General features: G+C 40.6%; 1 protein-coding gene across 3 annotated transcripts; it reads right to left on the reverse strand.

Annotated features, from left to right (window-relative positions):
• Positions 1-491: 491 nt before the first annotated feature.
• On the reverse strand, positions 492-13,195 carry LOC127679282 (C-type lectin domain family 2 member D3-like). 3 transcript variants are annotated; one of them, XM_052174995.1, is made up of 5 exons: positions 12,761-13,195; positions 12,157-12,243; positions 7,770-7,957; positions 6,705-6,814; positions 492-1,600 (listed from the first exon to the last, which is right to left on the reverse strand). In XM_052174995.1, the coding sequence occupies exons 1-5, from the start codon at positions 12,828-12,830 to the stop codon at positions 1,486-1,488; spliced, it is 570 nt and encodes a 189-aa protein (XP_052030955.1). In that variant the 5' UTR covers positions 12,831-13,195; the 3' UTR covers positions 492-1,485. The 3 variants fall into 3 exon arrangements, with proteins under 3 accessions (XP_052030955.1, XP_052030957.1, XP_052030956.1); XM_052174996.1 differs by having other exon boundaries at positions 1,527-1,600; positions 6,721-6,814; XM_052174997.1 differs by lacking the exon at positions 12,157-12,243.
• Positions 13,196-17,540: the final 4,345 nt, after the last annotated feature.

Raw genomic sequence — 17,540 nt, forward strand, 5'->3', positions numbered from 1 at the left:
TTCTTTTACTTGGAATAAATAATCAGTTATGCTTTGTGTATTCTAATTAGTACCTGCTGGACACTGATTAATTAATGGTCGCATGCTCTTATTAACTTTGGAGATAATAATAGCTAACACAAAGCACCATATTTGAAGCCCTGCGCTAAGGCTGCTATAAACACACCTTGATCAATACAGCCATCAACCCTCCCATTATAATTATTTATAGATGATAGCACACTGGGTTTAAGGAAACTGAGCAATTGTCATAGAGGATAAAGATTGAACCAGGAATTCCTGATGCAGAATGAATGGGCAAGAGCCCCCAATGGAAACTGCTCTAGTAATCTCCCACCTTGAACTCAACCAGTTCCTGTCTTCCCCAAGTTTGTTTCTATTTCACCTTCTGCAATACAAACCCAGAGACTAACAACAACTCTTTAAGCTTCTAAGTTATCTAAATGCTGCAAGATCCTTGCCCTCCCTTTGAAGAAGAACAGTAGCTGGAAGTTATCTAGAGCAGCATAGGTTCCAGGATCTCCTGGTTTCATGTCACATGTAGCCTATTACCTTTCCTTCCTCCTTTAGAACTCTTCACTCCTCTCTCCATAGCCCACTTTCATGTTTACAGCCTGTACCCCTCCATCCTTGCATACAGATATAACATGTAAATGCTTCAGCCTTCACCATTCCACGCTTGCACATATAGCATGTAAACGCTAAAATCACATATGAGAAAAGACCTGTGGTAGTTGAAGAGATTTTTTAATGATGACCAGTGTTAATGTCTGTACCTCCCTCTCTCCAAGGTCATTTCAATGTTTTCCAGAATCCGAGTGAAACAGCTTTGGAATTTAGGCTAATCTCCATGGATTCTTCAAGGTCACAACGTTTCTTCCTTCATATTCCTCTCTACCTCCTGGTGTTCATGTTCTGCTCATCATGACTCATCACAAAATTTGCATCCTTTACTCTTTCAGCAACTGTAGCAAAAACAAATCTTAAGTCTTTGAGTTTGGCAGAGACCTGTGGAGAGTTGCCTGGTCCTCAGTTATGACACAGGATCCCCGATCAGAATAGTTTCCCCCTTATGCCTTCCATCACAGTTCCACATGAATCATGTATTATTTGAGGAAAAACAAAGCATTTCTTATGCTCACCCTGTCCTGTAGCTCTTGTTTTCCTTTCTGAAGATGCCACTGAATTTTAGACAAGCAGAGGGATCTTCCCCTTTATTCTTTATGCCCTCCAGTGTGCTCCACTTTGATGGATCACTTCTGAGCAAGCTTCATGACCATAGCTTCAAATGCACCAACCTCGATGGCCCAGCAGTACCACATCAAACTTAGTTTAATTGCTAGACTTTGTAGTAACTACTTCAATGAAGATAAAATTCATGTGAATGTTTATCAGTCAAATTAGATTTAAAGCGATGTCCATGGGAATACACATCACAGACAAACAAGACACTGCTCTTCATGTTCCTTTGGATGGAAGAAATCTTTAAGGGCACCGTCCTTCTCTGGTACAAATATATCCTTTTTGTTCATCACATTGGGTACTGTCTATACCATTTTGATGCATGAAGGCACACTGACCATGATCTTGGATGTCATGCCTGGAATAAAACAAAAGGATGACTTCTTTATTTAAGAGACCCAGTACAGCCTTGTATAGTGAATGAATCTAAACTTTAGTGTTCACGGTTCAAATGTACTTTGTGGAGAAGAACCTATGCAAGCTGTTGCTGCCAGCCATCAACACTTAACCTACAGACACAGGGAAGTGTTGTGTGACTCCACTCCTCAAAAAAGCAACATGGCCTGGGACTCTATGCTCCTAACAAGGAAGAAAGAAAACATCATAACCATCAAAGAGTGATCAGATTCCTCTGTGTATGTTGGTAATGACAATCAATAAGTCAATGTATTAAGGCATTTAGAGGTGGTGCAGGCGGAAAGTATAACTGGCATTTCAGGGAGCATCTTTTCATACTTTTCAATACAGGTCTGTCATAACTTTCACATATCAATTCAATTGGCCCCACTGTATTCAAGTCTAGTGTGAGATAGGTGTTATTTCCTTGGCAGAATAACAGGGTATATACAAAGTGATATGCAGAGTGGCTAGCAAAAATTTCCAAGTTCCTATTGTAGGTCACATATACAAACATGTAATGCTGAGAATTCAAAACAGGAAAACACATGATAGTGAGTCCTGGTGAAGTTCTAATTATAACATAATCAAAATGCCTTCAGTACCTTATTTGGGAGGAAGGAACATCACCACTGGTGTACCCTTTGCTGATTTCTAAGAGACCCTCAAATTTTAGTCTTATTCTTTCCTAAAATATATGTGTATAGTCAACTTTTCAGTGTCCTTGAGGAGGAAGTGGAAGGGACCACCAGCCACAGACACTCAGGTCCACACAAAACAAGGCAGTGCTTGCACGACTCCTGTCACAGAATTCAGAGTGTCCCTTAAATAATTTATGGAGAATCATACGCATGCTATATAAATAGTAATGATGCTGTATTGTCAGGCTGTGATAAAGAGAAAATAAGTCAGACTCATTCAATAGTGGCACAGTCTCTTTACTCTCTAAAAGGCTTTCACCTGAGTTGGTTGAGTCCACACATGAAACTCGGAGATGGAAAGGTGGTGGGCCTCCATTCCTACACATGCCCAGTGTGCCAGTGTTTCCATTAATTGTCATAGGAGTCCCATATGAGGAAGCCCTACTCCTTGATAGTGCACAAAGTAATCATATTTAAAAATAAAGTTTTAAAAAGACCTACTAAGTAAGATGATTGTTTGTTTTTTTTAACTTTAATGTTTTGACCTTAAATTCCATATCTGGCTTAAAATAATGTCTTTTGGGTAAATACCAATCTCATATAATCTGACTGCTTTTCCTTTTCCTTTTGCTGTTTTGGGAAGCTAGGGCCCTTTGTATATCTAGGTAAGTTGCTCACCCCGGGCACCACTGATACTCTGTGCCCTCCCCTCATAGCCTTCTGAGCGGGAAATTCCAGACCTCAGTGCTAGCCACAATCTCCCCCACCGAGGGTGGAACACTCAGACCAAGGTGAAGTCCATTGTTCTTCCAGATCTATAATTTCCTGAATTAAGCAGGTGACCTGCCAAGCAGTGGAGCCAACAGCTGCTGAGCAATTGAACCTGCTTTGCGGACCAGTTTCCAGTCTTTGGAGGAAGGGTTTTTCCCCTGCCTTTATGTTTGGAGACCCCCATTAAACTTTGGGCCTCGATCAGCAACCTGCTGTTCTGGTCTCATTCCTTTCTCACTACCTTCCCATCCATCCCCAGCTTCCCTTCCAGGTAATCTGTTTGATGTAACTGTGGGCAGCTACAGATTGGTGCCCAATGTGGGACTGGACATGGAAAGGGCTCCTGAGGCACACTGTCTTGGCGGAGCTTCACAGAAAACAGGAAAGGAAGGTATCCTGCATGGTGAGCAACATACACGACTAAATACTTGTGCTAGTCTTAAATCTCATCTTTTTGAAGCTGTTGTTGTAGATGCAGAAAGATACAGGCTAAGAGGGACAGCGTTGACCCAGCACTGTGCTCACTTAGGGGTTGACAGTGGAAAATGGGTCAGGAAATTTCTAAACAGGCATTTGTCCACAGCCTTCAAGAACTGCTACAGGCAAGAGGGGTAGCAGTTTGAAGAACAATGGTCAGAAGATCTTTGGATCAGATCATTTCTTGCTGCCCATGGTTTCCAGAAGAAAGAACCTTAGATAAGAGAACCTGAGAAAAAAAATTGGAGAAGTGCTAAGAACCACCAAGGCAGACAATACTGTCTCTGGGCACGCATAAAGGATGCTATCGATGAAGAGACCTTGAAGGCATCGGATAGCACCCTGGGAGAACTTGAGGAATCTCAAGAAGGAAGCTTGCCAGAGAAGACTTTCTCAGAAAAGAGTCCTCTCAACCCTAAATTGGGAAGATATAGAGATACTACTGATGAGCTAACATTAGAGGAGAAATTTCATTCAGATGCAGGAGGAGCTGCCAAACATTAAAGCACAACTTGCTTTTGTCTTATTTGTTTTGAATTTTTGGCAAATTGATCCTAAAGGTCAGTCTGTAGCCAATTGACACTGACATCCAGCCACTTCCAGCTCATATGCCATGATTAAGTGGCCGGACCCTTTAACTAATACATGGAATGGTCCAGACCCTGTTTTAATATGGGGAAGAGGTTCTGTTTGCATTTTTCACACAAAGACAACGGAGCCTGATGGCTGCTAGAAAGATTGGTTTGTCAAATGGACATAGATCCTGGATCTTCTAGTAAGTATGACTAATCACTAAGGATGGCTAAAAACCTTCATCAGCCAACTCATCTGGCTCTTACCTGAGCAAACAGTCTCTTTGTTGATCCTCAAAGCCACTTCTCCCACACTGGGAGGTCAGGCTTTGTGTCTGATAACTGCTAATTTGCAACTGAATTGGATGCCTTGGGCCTTCCAGAGACAAGTTAATCCTGTTTTGCTCTTAACTTCTGACTAGTGTTTTCATCCAGGCAAGGCTCATTGGCTCACCTTGACAATTTTCTTCATCGCTATGAAGAAATAGACTGAGTGCATATTTGTAGGTCCTTTTGTGGCTCAGTCTGTATTGGGAAAAAGGTGTGCTATGAAGGCCTGCAGTCAAAGACCAGCAACTGAAATTCTATGATCTTTCATCAACCTAAGACCAGAACTTGTGCCTATAGGCCACATTTATTTATAATAAATGCTAAAGGGCATGTTTGTGCAAATAAACACAAACAAGATGCACATACATTTCCAAAGATGGGTAAGAGAAAGTCTAGAATTCTGACCTAAGACAGGTGGGGCAACCAGCCACCATAATTCCCAGACAGGACTATGGAGCATAAATAAATCTTTTGCCGCAGTCCAGGCAATTTTTAATAAATCAAAAGGGAGGAATTGTGCCCTCCCCCCACAGCCTTCTGTGCAGGTATTCCAGACCTCAGAGCTAGCCACAATCTCCCCCACCTAGGGTGGAGCGCTCAGACCAAGGTGAAGCCCATTGTTCTTCCAGATCCACAATTTCCTGAATTAAGCAGGCCTGGTGAGCAGTGGAGCCAAAGCCTGCTGAGTAACTGAACCTGTTGTGAGTTTCCAGTTTTGGGGGGAATTGTCCCCCCACCCCCGCCTTTATGTTTGGAGGCCCCAATTTATCTTCAGGCCTCGATCAGCAACCTGTTGTTCTGGTCTCATTCCTTTCTAGCCACCTTCCCATCCATCCCCTTTCCCTTCCAGGTAATCTGTTCAATGTAACTGCGCTCAGTTACAATGGTCTTTTAAGAAGAAACAACTGAGATACTAATATGTACATATAGGTTGAGCCATAGGAAGTTGAAGTGAGGAACCTACATGGCAAGGAGAGAGGCCATAGGAAACAGACCCCGATGGCACCTTGACTATGGACTTCCAGACTCCAGATCTGTTGCTTATGCTGTTTGGTCTCTATCATTTATTGTGGTGACCTTAGCAAACTAACACAGCAACTTTTACCTGGTCATAGCTTTACCTTTCTCTGTTTTCTTTCTCTGTTTTTTTCTTCTTTTTAAATTGGGATGCATAACATCTTAAGCTGTCAATATTTTCTTTCAAGAGGCACCATAGATATTATGTTTTGTATTCAAAGTTTATCTTGTGTCATATATTTTCTTTTATGTTTTCAAAGTGGAATACCACAAGTATTGGTTATATTGCTACTTACAAGTCATTGTGTGTTTTTAACCTAAGTTTGATGGAAATACAATAATCATAGAAACTTTTTTCAGTTGAAGAACTTGCTTTGCAGAGGAATGATATATTAATACCATGGAGGGAGCACCTGCTGTGGGGAAGGCTCTCAGTACATGGAAGTTTGTGGTTCCTCTGAAAAAAATACAATCTTCTAAGTCTAACTCTGAAGTTGGGGGGGGGGCAAGGTTGGATTTTAAATGTTTCTAAAACAAAAATAGAGTCCAAGGATACAATTAATTCTTTATGCTTGGGACAGCATAACGTTCTGGAATTTTAATGAAAAGGAAATCAAACCTTTCTCTTCCATATTGCTCACCCATATTGCTAGTCTACCATTGGATAAAGAATAAGTATATGTGTGTGTGTACATGTATACACACACACACACACACACACACACACACGCGCGCGCGCATACACACACATACACACATGCATACACACACAGACACATGTAACTTACTCCATGGTATTAATAAATCATACCTCTGCAGAAGAAGTTCCTCAACTGAAAGAAGTTTCCATGATTATTGTATTTCAATCAAATTTAGGTTGAAAACACGCGACTTGCAAGATCCTCACTCCTTCCTTACCAATTAAGAAGTAAAAGGAAACACACACACACACAATGTGCACACAAAGACAGTCTTACTCAGGCAAGAGGTAAACTGCTTAGACTTAGGTCACGTCTAAAATGAAAGGAAGACAGTGGACAACCCACTTAACACTTAACACAGAAACAAACACTGTGATTGAGGGCATACTGTCCCTAGAGACGACCAGTTTGTCTGAATCTTCTCTTCAGCTTCCGTTGGAGGGCCTGTTTAAGAAATGTATCTAAAGAAACAATAGATGTATCTGTTTATAGAGGTGGAATTTTGACCAGAATTTTTGTTAATTTACAATTAACACTAAATAAATATGAAGGCTTACAAATTGTTGTATTTACTTCCATTTGTCCAAACCCAGATTCCGAATAAATTTCGTCTGTGCAGTCCAATCCAATATGTTTGTGTCTCATGTATTTGCTTCATCAAAATTTCCTGTGACAAAACAGAATGCTATTAGGGCCATCACCTGGAAGTCTTATTCTCCATCTATGCAAAGGTTACTGCTCTTGGTTGACTCCATCATGCCCATTCCACAGCTCCTGTGGGGAGGGCTGTGTGTGTGAGTACCCAACTCCCTGTCTTTATACTTGCAACAGCAAAGAAAATGATTTTGTAAAAACTCAAGTTAGAGCAGGAGCAGAGACTACGTTGCCTAACTCTGGGACTCTTTCCTTCCTTCTATTCGGCTGCCCTTCTTTCACCTCAATAGAAGAAGATGCTTCTAGTCTTACTGCACCTTGTTATGACAAGGCTGGCTGATACCAATGGGAGCCTCCCCTTTTCAGAGAAGAAAGGGAGAAAGAGAGGGGGAGGTTAGGAGGGCCTGGGAGGAGAGGAAGGGGGGGGGAGCTGCAATCAGGATGTAAAGTAAATATATTTTTTTTAAAAAAAGACTGAGGTTAGAACATAGCACTTTTGTCCTTAATTCTGAAACAGCTTCCTGTTTTGCCTGAAGCAAAATACTCAAGTTTCTATAATGGCTTACCAGACCCTTGTGGTCACACTCTTGCTCACAGCTCAGCTTTAGGCAGGATGAATTGCTATTTTTTTGGTTCCTTGACTATTCCAAGCATTTACCCATCTTGCATTTGTGTTCCAGCTGATTTATTTCCTCAGACCATTCATATCCCGTTGGTGCTCCCTAGACTCCCTGCCATACCTGCTTTATTTCTTTGCTCAAATCTCAAATTTCAAGGATGTATGAGCTTGTCTCCAATCTACCTTGGAGAAGTGAGAAAATGCTCTGATCTGTAGTTAACATACTCTTTAATTTATGTATTTTCTATTACGACTTCTGGTTTTCTATCTTCCCCTCTGAGCTCCAAGTTCCCCAAAGCCAAAAAGATCTGAGTCTTAACTATTCAGCATGCTAAGTAGGAAATCTAACCAATTCAGCTTTGTTGTTGAATACAGCCAGGGTTGCATCATAGATTTTGCAGTAGTCCTTGGAAGTGATCCATGAATTTTTATGTTGGTTAAAAGAGAAGCAGTTCCGACCTGCTTTGTTCCAGCCACCATGGCACATCTTTACTTCATCATCGCATGTCTTGTTTCTGGATAGTCTTGTAACTGAAACTAAAATAAACACAGGATATGAAGACATTGTCAGAGAAAGGAGCCCAACCTTTACTGTAAAATATTCCTATGCTTGTCACACTGATACAAATGCATTTTACACTCACATCACATCTCAGTCATTGGACTTTAGTCATCAAGTCCTTGATGAAAGACCAACCAAAGTGGACAGCAAGAGCGAAAGAAGCATTGGAGAATTAAGATCTACATAAAATTTAAAACTGTAGTGGCCAATTTCCAGAAACATATCATCCTCTGCCTATTTCTCTCACATTGTTACGATAGTGAAATTTATTTACTTATTCTTTTATTTCTCTTAAAATTGTATGTGCCACCTGAGAAAAGTTTTCCTCCAAATGAATCCTCTATAACAGGAACATTAAAGGATTGGTTCTCTCTCATTGACCTAACCAACATTCAATTGTTTCTCAGAAACAGCATTTCCTCAAAAGTTGAAGCTATTTCTTTGCCCTTTGTTAAAAAAGGGGAAAACACTAGATTTATTAACTTTTACAACATTTCCTATTAGCTTACAGCATTATATAGATGAAGTTACTTATTTATGAATAATCCTGAAAGAAACAGTATTTAAGGCACTTTCTCCCATTCCTGGAAAAACAAATAGACAGACATATAGACAGACAGACAGACAAAGTCTTGCTCCTGCTCAAGCTTATGAAGGGGAGATTATTCAACTGAGAGCATTAACTAGCAGTAAGGTTCTATATACCCCCAAAATATTTATGTCACTGAAATTGCTTGACAAATAACACATCCCAAATTACCCCAAATATCCGGTTTAAATAAACAGCAACTATCAAAGTCAAATAGTTGATTCAAAATCTAGGCAATTAGAAATCCAATTTTATCATTCATCTACTAGTTTATTTCTTCTTTTATTTGTATGTCCAACCACTCCCCAAGCTAAGCAATTACCCTATGGCCGAGATTTATGCCTTTTTAGCTCTTGGAATACAAAAATGAACGTAACGGGAGAAGAACTTGCTTTTTTATGAAAGTTTCATGCCAGAAACCATACAGTTTCTCATGAAGTGCACTCAGGTCAAGGGATAAGGATGACTGCTGGATACCAGGACAACATTTCACAGTAGGGTTAGACAAAGGTGATGCCTAGTAAAGACTTGAAGAAAGGTAGACTAAGGATGTATGTCTGCCTCCACAGTAAGAACTTTTTTTTGTTTCTGTTTTTGCTAAACAATGGGAAAAGGTGATGCAGAGACCTTGACTACTCACCAGATAATGAAGGTGTACATGTTCCTACACACCAAGGGAAGGATTAAGTAGTACAGGTCATCAGAAGTCCAAGGTGACTAGGAGCAATAGGGGGCGTGCAACTATTCATTGGGTATTGTTCTAAATGAATAAAAAACTATACAACCTTTCCATCAGATCTGATAGCTCTCCTGAATTTTTAAGAATAAAACTCTGTCCATGTATAAAGGCATCATTAGCCACCATGACGATTGAACCTTGAAATATGGCCAGTTCAAATCTGATTTACTTTTATTATAAAGACATTATAGAAAAAAATGTAAAGATTCCATTAGTAGAACTTATGTTTATGCAATATATTAGCAATCGATTTAAGAGATAAAGAGTAGAAGAGAGACAACATCAGAGAATAAATGCGATCCAGTCCTGTTAACAAGAGAGTGAATGGGAAGAGTTCACATCTGCCTCAGGGAAAGACGAGGCATAATTTACTAGTTATGCTTTACCTCAAAAAGAGGTAAAAAGAAAATAATGGTTTTTGGCTTTGCACTTGGAAGAACATACTCACTGTTCCCTGAGATGGAGGAAGACAATGGATGAAGGATGTGAGAGAAGAGAGACCGTTGAGCACTTCAGACACTGAAGCTACAGCTCAGTTAATATACTGTTTGCTATTAAAGTATGAAAACCTTAGCTAAATCTCTAGAACTCACAGAAATACTTGGATATGGTGAAACTCTCTTATAATACCAGCAGTGGAAAGGCAGTTTGCTGCCAACCAGCTAAACCTATCCTCAGCCACAGGAACTACTGAGGGTCCTTTTCTCAAAAAGAAAAAAAAAAAAAAAAAAAAAAAAAAAACCAAAGTGGATGAGTCCTGACTTTGAAGAAAGATATCCAAGGTTGACTTTTGGTTTCTACTGAGATCTCTCTCTCTCTCTCTCTCTCTCTCTCTCTCTCTCTCTCTCTCTCTCTCCCCCCCTCTCCCCCTCTCTCTCTTTTTCTGTGTGTGTATATATGTGTGTGTATGAGACAGAGATGGGGAAGGGAGAGAGAGAGGGAGAGCTTTTTAAGATATTTATTAGCTGATCAAAGTAGCTAGATTGGTTTAAACATGATTAAATTCAAGGAAGTGTCCAAGATTGGAGACGTATTTATGTGATAAAGGCCCAAGACTAGTTCAGAAGGCCAACAGGCCAACAGTGTTTCAAAGACTGAATACGCGAAGAGACATGTTCAAGCACTGAGTCCAGTAAGAACAGAGGGAAAAGTGGAAATGAGCAAGGGAAATAAAACCAGCAGTGTAGGCAGGAGACAAACAGTTGGTGTGCACGGGCTTGAAGGCCAAAATGGAATTACTTTTCGGGAGGAGTTATAAAACGATTGGAGATCCTGATCTGCCGGGAGGTGGTGTAACCACCCATTCTACAGAAGTCACCAGTTTGCAGCTCTCTTCCTTATGCATCACAGTCACGTTGTTTCCAGTCTTCTGTGATGTTCTCTGAGCCTTGGATAGGGAAGCACAGTGCCGATGACTCATCCAAAGCTGAGTGCCCATAGTTACGCCAGTGATCTGTGTCAGGATCTACCACTCCCTGCTTCAAAGAGACTTTTCTCGATAGCCAGTAGAAATTTCAGCATGAATGGGGGAGGCCAATCCTTGCAAGGGCCATCCTTGCTAGACTGACTGCAGGTCCCTGCAGAGGGAGGAAGGGACTCTCCTTTGTAGGCATGGCTACAAGTGCTAATTGGAGTTGGAGGGTTAACAACAGCAGAATGAAGGGTGAGAGAACTTGGAAGGGAGCCATTGTGGATGGTACAGGGGAGATGGAAGCTATCTAAATCCATTGTATAATAGTATGAGATTTTTAAAGAGAAAATTATTTTTAAAAAAATGAATGCAGAATTGTCAAGTAAAATGAAAGGAGTGACGGTGATGTTGGAGGTTTTGCTAAACTTGACTACAGGTTTCATGAGAAAACTGAAGCAGAAACCTGATCAGAGTGGATTCAACATTACAGAGGGCAAGCCATGGGGTGCTATTCCAAAGTAGAGGCTATGCTTAGCATAGGCAAGGCCCTGGGTCCAGCTCTAAACATCAGTTGTCCTCATGGAAAACTAAACTAAACCAAATAAAATCCTAGTAGTTTGAGTTGGAGATGTAGTCTAATAGTAGGTCATTTGCTTAGACTACACTAGAGCCCGAAAAGAGAAAGGAAGAAAGGATGGAGAGGAGGAAGACAGGCTTGCAGGGAGGGGAGAGAGAAGATAAACACTTCATGGTCTCTGTATCAAGCAGTAACCATAAGCACTATGCCAAGGAAGAGTAGAGGCTAATGACCTGATTTACGACCTATTGTGCTGCTGATGAAGACGTTGCAGTGGAACGCCGGTGTTCAGCAGTGGCCTATGAGAGAGAAGAGCCTGGTGACAGAGGAGGAAGATGATAGAGGATCTGCTGTAGAACCTGAACACTCCACTGTCTGGAGAGCCCTGTGGTGGTGATGGTGGGTGGGCTTGTCTCCCACCCATTGCTTCTATTAGAGTAAGCTAGAATCGGGGTTCCACTCACCTGGGACCCTGAGTTAGCACACTCGAAATACAGCTTAGCATTCCCCACTTGCTTTCCCCCCTCTACCACCATTATAGCTGGCACAATTTTGACACAAATATGGTGCCTACAAGATCCTACCATTGATCTCACACACCCAGCTTTTCATAAAGCTTTACCTGACCACCCTGTCTCAGAACCCTCTTTCCTCTTTCTTCAAATTGGAATGAATTTCTGCACAGCCATTCCTCTAGAAACAAATCTCATTTTTTAAGGAAACACATCCCAGCTGGCGCTACATTTGAATGTAATACATATTTATCAAAAGATTGATCTAGGAGGTAAAGTAGGCAGAGGGGTCAGGCTGAATGGCCAATACTACTATCAGTGTTTTTAGCAGAAACTGATCACTTACATTTTTTAGGAAAACTGAAAAACCCCCAAAGAAGAACAGCAACAGCACCACCTAGCAGGGTCCAAAGGGTCAGCACTTTCTTTGCATCTGCACATAAAGCAAGCAGACAGGTCACTATTTGCCAGAGAAAGATAACATGCAAAACCTCTATTTAAAAAAAAAAAAAGCCATAATCTCTGTATCCTAAACACAACTCAGTCATTGATCTGTTAGGAAGAGGGAAAAGGCACTCAGGTGTGACTTTGGCTTCTGTCTGCAGAGAACTTTGGCCCTTCCAAGAGTTGAGCAAAACATTCTCCAGCAAGGTTTGCAGAACAACCACCTAGTCCCACCTTTTGTGGCTTTTCTTTTTTCTTTTCTTTTTTTTTTTTTTTTTTTTTTTTTTTGGTTTGGTTTGGTTTTAATGAAATATCTTCTGTTGCAGGGAGGGTGGGGCAGATCTGGTAGAGAGGGAGTGTATCGTATCTATCCTCTTCACTTTTCCTTTTCGTTTTGAGCTTTTGTTGATGATGGCCACTTTCCCTAAGGTCCACATCCACACCCTCTGCCTCACAGGTGGAGGCTGCCAGTCTCAGCCTGCGATGAAACCCTGTCCTCTCCTTACCGAACGTTAACCTGTGATGCCTGCGTACATGGCTTGTCTGAGAGAGTCTGAGTGAAGTGTCGGTCAGCATAGAAATGGCGCTCCAGGGACTACAGAGGTTGAGAAAAATCTTAAGAGGAAAGGAGAACTGGTAGTTATATCCGTTGTCTTCAACGCCCTGGATTCGGGGGGCTGGGTTTCTCTGGGATCAAGGCTGGAGCAAGATCGATAGATGGGTGAGGTAGCAGCGCTCCAGCGTGATGGTTCTGCATGGTGGGCCACAAGACATCTCACTGGCTTCTCTGGGTAACGGCAGCGGCAGCAGGGCGCGCTCCAACGGTGGGTGTCTCCCTAGCTGCCCCGGATTGGCTGGTGGTCACCATGGGGAAGCCTGATTAGCGTCCGCTCTCCCTTCAGCTATCCAGTCAAAGCAGACCACTGCTTCCCCTTCCCTGTTCTTTGTATAGTTTCTCCCCAAACTATCTAATAAAGCAGCTTAACTTTGAGGTTGTTTGAACTACCGGAAAACCGCACTTATCCTCTTTTGATCTTTGAGCCCTACGCCCAGTTTTGCTTTGCTTTGTCCTGTGAATTGCATAGTGAAATTTGGCAAAGTAAACTCGTGGTAAATTAAGGTTGGTTTCCTACACAGGCACTATCCTCTTCACATAAACTTAGAACGATAGATATCCTCAGAAGCTGGAATCATGCCTACAGATTTCAGTAATTGAAGAAGGAATTATATCCTTTTTGTTAACTTTTAATTTCCCCCCAAACACTGAAACTATTCTTTATCTTGTATCGGGAGATGGAAAGATCAGTGCAAGGAATATTTAAAAATCCATTGTAATTCAAACATAAGAAGCATCAGCATCTCACAACTGTCGTTTCCTGTTGGAAAAGTGGAAATAGAAGCAGAGAATTAAAATAAATGTTTTAGTCTTATAAATAACTTTTAAAAATAAATTAACGTCTTCTAGAGGGTTTTGCTCTTTTATCTAATAAGGAAATGTTCCGTGATTACTCTAAACATATATTATTTTAAGTCTTTCTTTACGTCACACATCTCCAGTGCCATAATCCTTTCATCTGATTTGTGTTTTTCTACAATCAGATTTTGAAATGAATTACTTCAGAATGAACATTTCAATGTTTTACGCGCCAAATAGGGACAGTTTGTATTTGATAAAGTGTGTGAGATGTAGATTCCAGTTCCCAGGAGGTGAATTAACTAACAGCATGCGACATATTGCTCCAGGTCTGCAATGCCTTGTGGCCATATTGGAACTTGGTCTGGAGTAAAGTCTGTTGCCTGCCAATGTTCCTTAACTGTCCTGGCATCTGAGGCAGTTTCACAGCTGGTGGTATTATTTGTTCCCCATCACATCTTGGGGCTTTTCGGGAGGCGGGGTGGGGTGGGGTAGGGCAGAGATGATTACAGCCAGACCAAGTGTTCTGCTTTGCTCTGAGGTTTCTTTGAATAGCAATCGTACTTTGCAGAAACTTGGTTAGTGGGGTTGTTACTTCATTCAACACTGAGGTTTAGACCTTGAATGCCTGTGAAAGGTTCATGTGTTGACATCTCAGGCCCACAGGGTGGCATTCATGGGAGGTAGGGCAATACATCAGAGGCAGAGGAAGGAGTTTGAGGGGTCCTTGGACTACAGGCTTCCTGTCTTTCCCTCTTTTTTTTTCTGCTTGGCCTTTGCAGTGGGTGGCTCTGCTTTACCATAACGCTATTGTACATAAAGCAGTGTCTAATCCTCACATCCGAACTACGCTGCCATCCAACCAGGATCGGAATCCTCTAACGCCCACGCATCCCGCCTCCAGCAAAAAGAAATGCTTTTCCTCGTGTTCTGGATCAGATGCCTGGGTCCCTTTGCTCAGTCGGAATCAATAGAAGTCAAGAAACAGCTTCTTCTGTGTTGTTCAAGGTTTGCATGCTGGACTGATGGACTTAGAGGCGTCTATGACTCCAAGCCCCGTGAAGATAACTCCACGGCTTAGGACCCAGATGCATGCAGCCTTGTTGTCTGGCACTTCTGTTGTCCGTAATTAGGCACTCAACAGCTAGTGAACTCTTTGACTCTAAGCAGCAGTAGGTGATTAATTAATTTAGTACTGTTTAGTTAACTGCTAATCTATAAGTCTGAAGGTCATAGGCATAATAAAACTTATGTAAGACAGAATTTATACAGAGATCGATTTAAATACCTAGTTACTAAAATAAGTTTTGTTACTGTTATGTGATTTATCAGGATGGTTTGAGAGAGAAATAACTCTTTTAAATGAAAAATTTCCCCAACACCAAGGCACCTGCTGTCCAAGTAAAGGCTCCAACCTGTGGGAAAACATAAAAATTTAGCATTTGGATAAAATCTAGCCACAGGCTTCAGTGTTTTGTTCATTAAAATGATAAAAGGTTAAACCCTCATTTTTCCAAGCCAAGTTTTTGGTAAACACTTTTAAGACCAGAGCAACATTTCAGAAATTCCACATTATAAACAGATAGCACCAATTTTATTTCAGGATGTTGAATTCTGGCCATAGTAATTTTAATGATCTGTTAATTTGAATTAAAAGTTCAGCTTTTAAAGTTTTCAAAACTTATTGTAAATTTTCAAAAAAAATTAGGGATACTTATGTTTGAAATCCGAACTTGTAGATTTTAAATCAAATATGTCAATGCTAAGGAAAAGAAAATAATATCAACTGGCTTCAACCAATAGGATTGTATGTTTCTACTGATTTTTTTAAAATATTGATCTATAACTAATTAAAATTTCTAAAGTGCCCCCTCCATGGCATAGTGAGATCTCTAGTTACCTTAAAGTAATTTTTCATTCCATTTATTCCTGTTACAAATACTCCAAGGTCTGGGTTAACCCTTCTTATCCAAATTATATGAAAGAAGTTTCTAACAGTAAAAAGCATTCATGGTGGTTTGAAGACAATGTTTCTTGGTTAAATAGATACTTCAGGATGCAGTTAGCTGGTATTAAGTTTATTAAACAATATTTATATTTTGTTAGTAGGCCAGGAAAGGATCATATTTTAATGGCTTTTACTTCAGTCCCATTTTCTTTTTTTGAATGTAAAAAGAAAAAAATTAAAAATTCCATCTGGGAGGCTGGAGAGATGGTTCAGTGGGTAACAATACTGGCCACTCTTCCAGAGGGCCAGAGTTCAATTCCCAGCATCCACATGGCAGTGCACAATTGTCTGTAACTCTTGTACCAGGGGATAGGACACCCTTACACAGACGTACATACAGGAAAAGCACCAATGTATATAAAATAAAAACAAATGCATTATTTTTAAACATCCACTGGCTATACCCTCCTTGGTTTCCACTCATCCTGTCCACACCTTATCAATTTCTCAGTATTGGATCTTCTCCAGCCTCTCCCTTTCAAATGCTCCCCGTAATGGATCTGAACAGAGGTCTTTATTTTTGTGTGGTTGTTGTTGCCTCTTAGCTCTTAAACTGTGTGACTCTGGGCATGTGTGCCCGAGACTTTCTGGGACGTTACCCTTGGGTTCTCTCACATCTTTCTTTGCTGTGTTTCCCTTGTAATGCCCCATACGGCATATGTTTGCAGTACTTGTGTTTAATACCGAGAGAGAGCTGTAGCTGTGTTTAAGGTCTCTGAGTATTTGACTGGAATAATGACAGATAAAAGGTATAAAGGATAAAACAATCCCAGATCTCAGCTGATTCATGTAAAAAATAAATTTTGGCTAGCTTTTTCTCAGAGAGTTTGCATGGAACTTTAATTATGAAAATCTCAGTTATATCTTGTGCCCCACCTGGGTCAGATAAAGCACAGTGTAAACTGTGTTTGTAAGTTTTGGTTTGTTTTCCCTACCAATGGACTACTGTTCATTTCATGACGATGATAGATTTAAACAAATTTTCACTGAAAGCAAACCAGTGAGGCTTCACGTACGCACTGTCTCATTTTCAATACATATTTAGCAAAGTAGAAGCAGGACGGTAAACTAGATTTTTATTTCTGCTATATTTTAAATATGTTCTTATTTTTCCTTTATAATATGAATATTTCTCAGTTAGAGAAAGCAGGAAGGAAGGAATGAAGTGAGGTGGGAAGCGGGGAGGAGAAGGAGATTCCTTATGCGTGAGAATCCTGTAAGATACAAATGTCAAAGTTTTCTACTCATACCTTTTTCCTGCCAAAAAATGCAATGATTAAAAATTGTTTCCCAAAGCAAAAGAGCTTGTCACTGCTGTCCATTTTCCTATCAATACTCACCTTTTTTTAAAAAATGAATTTGTGTAACTGCTTTGTAAATTTATAATATTCTCATCCTTTATGATCTCTATCATATATATGGCAGTGGATTTTATGTCTATTTACATTTTCCAGTTTGCTATGGGTATTTTCACTGTGTTTCATTTTGCTGAAGTCGAGTTTGTTCATCTGTAACGACTTTTATATCTGTCTGGGAAAACTTTCTTTACTCGGAGAGGATGAGTTCACACTCATGAATTCCACTGTGAAGGCAAGGTTTTTATTCTTTCTATAGAAATCTTTGATCCTCTCCAGGAGGAAGGAAAGGCCGATATTTTCCCATCATTAGAGGATACGTGACCGCATCAAGCAGCTGGGTCTGTTCCCATCTCAACTCTCCAACTGCCATGACATCTATGTGATGCTGACTGAGGAGTTATCTGGTTGTAATTCACGTACAGGCCTATAAATCAATGTGATAATAAGAACATCTTGAAGGCTTTTGTACAGGAAACCAGCACGTACAAAGGAGAAGGAAATAAACC

Source organism: Apodemus sylvaticus, chromosome 2 (genome assembly GCF_947179515.1).
Source record: "Apodemus sylvaticus chromosome 2, mApoSyl1.1, whole genome shotgun sequence".
Lineage (NCBI taxonomy): Eukaryota > Metazoa > Chordata > Mammalia > Rodentia > Muridae > Apodemus > Apodemus sylvaticus.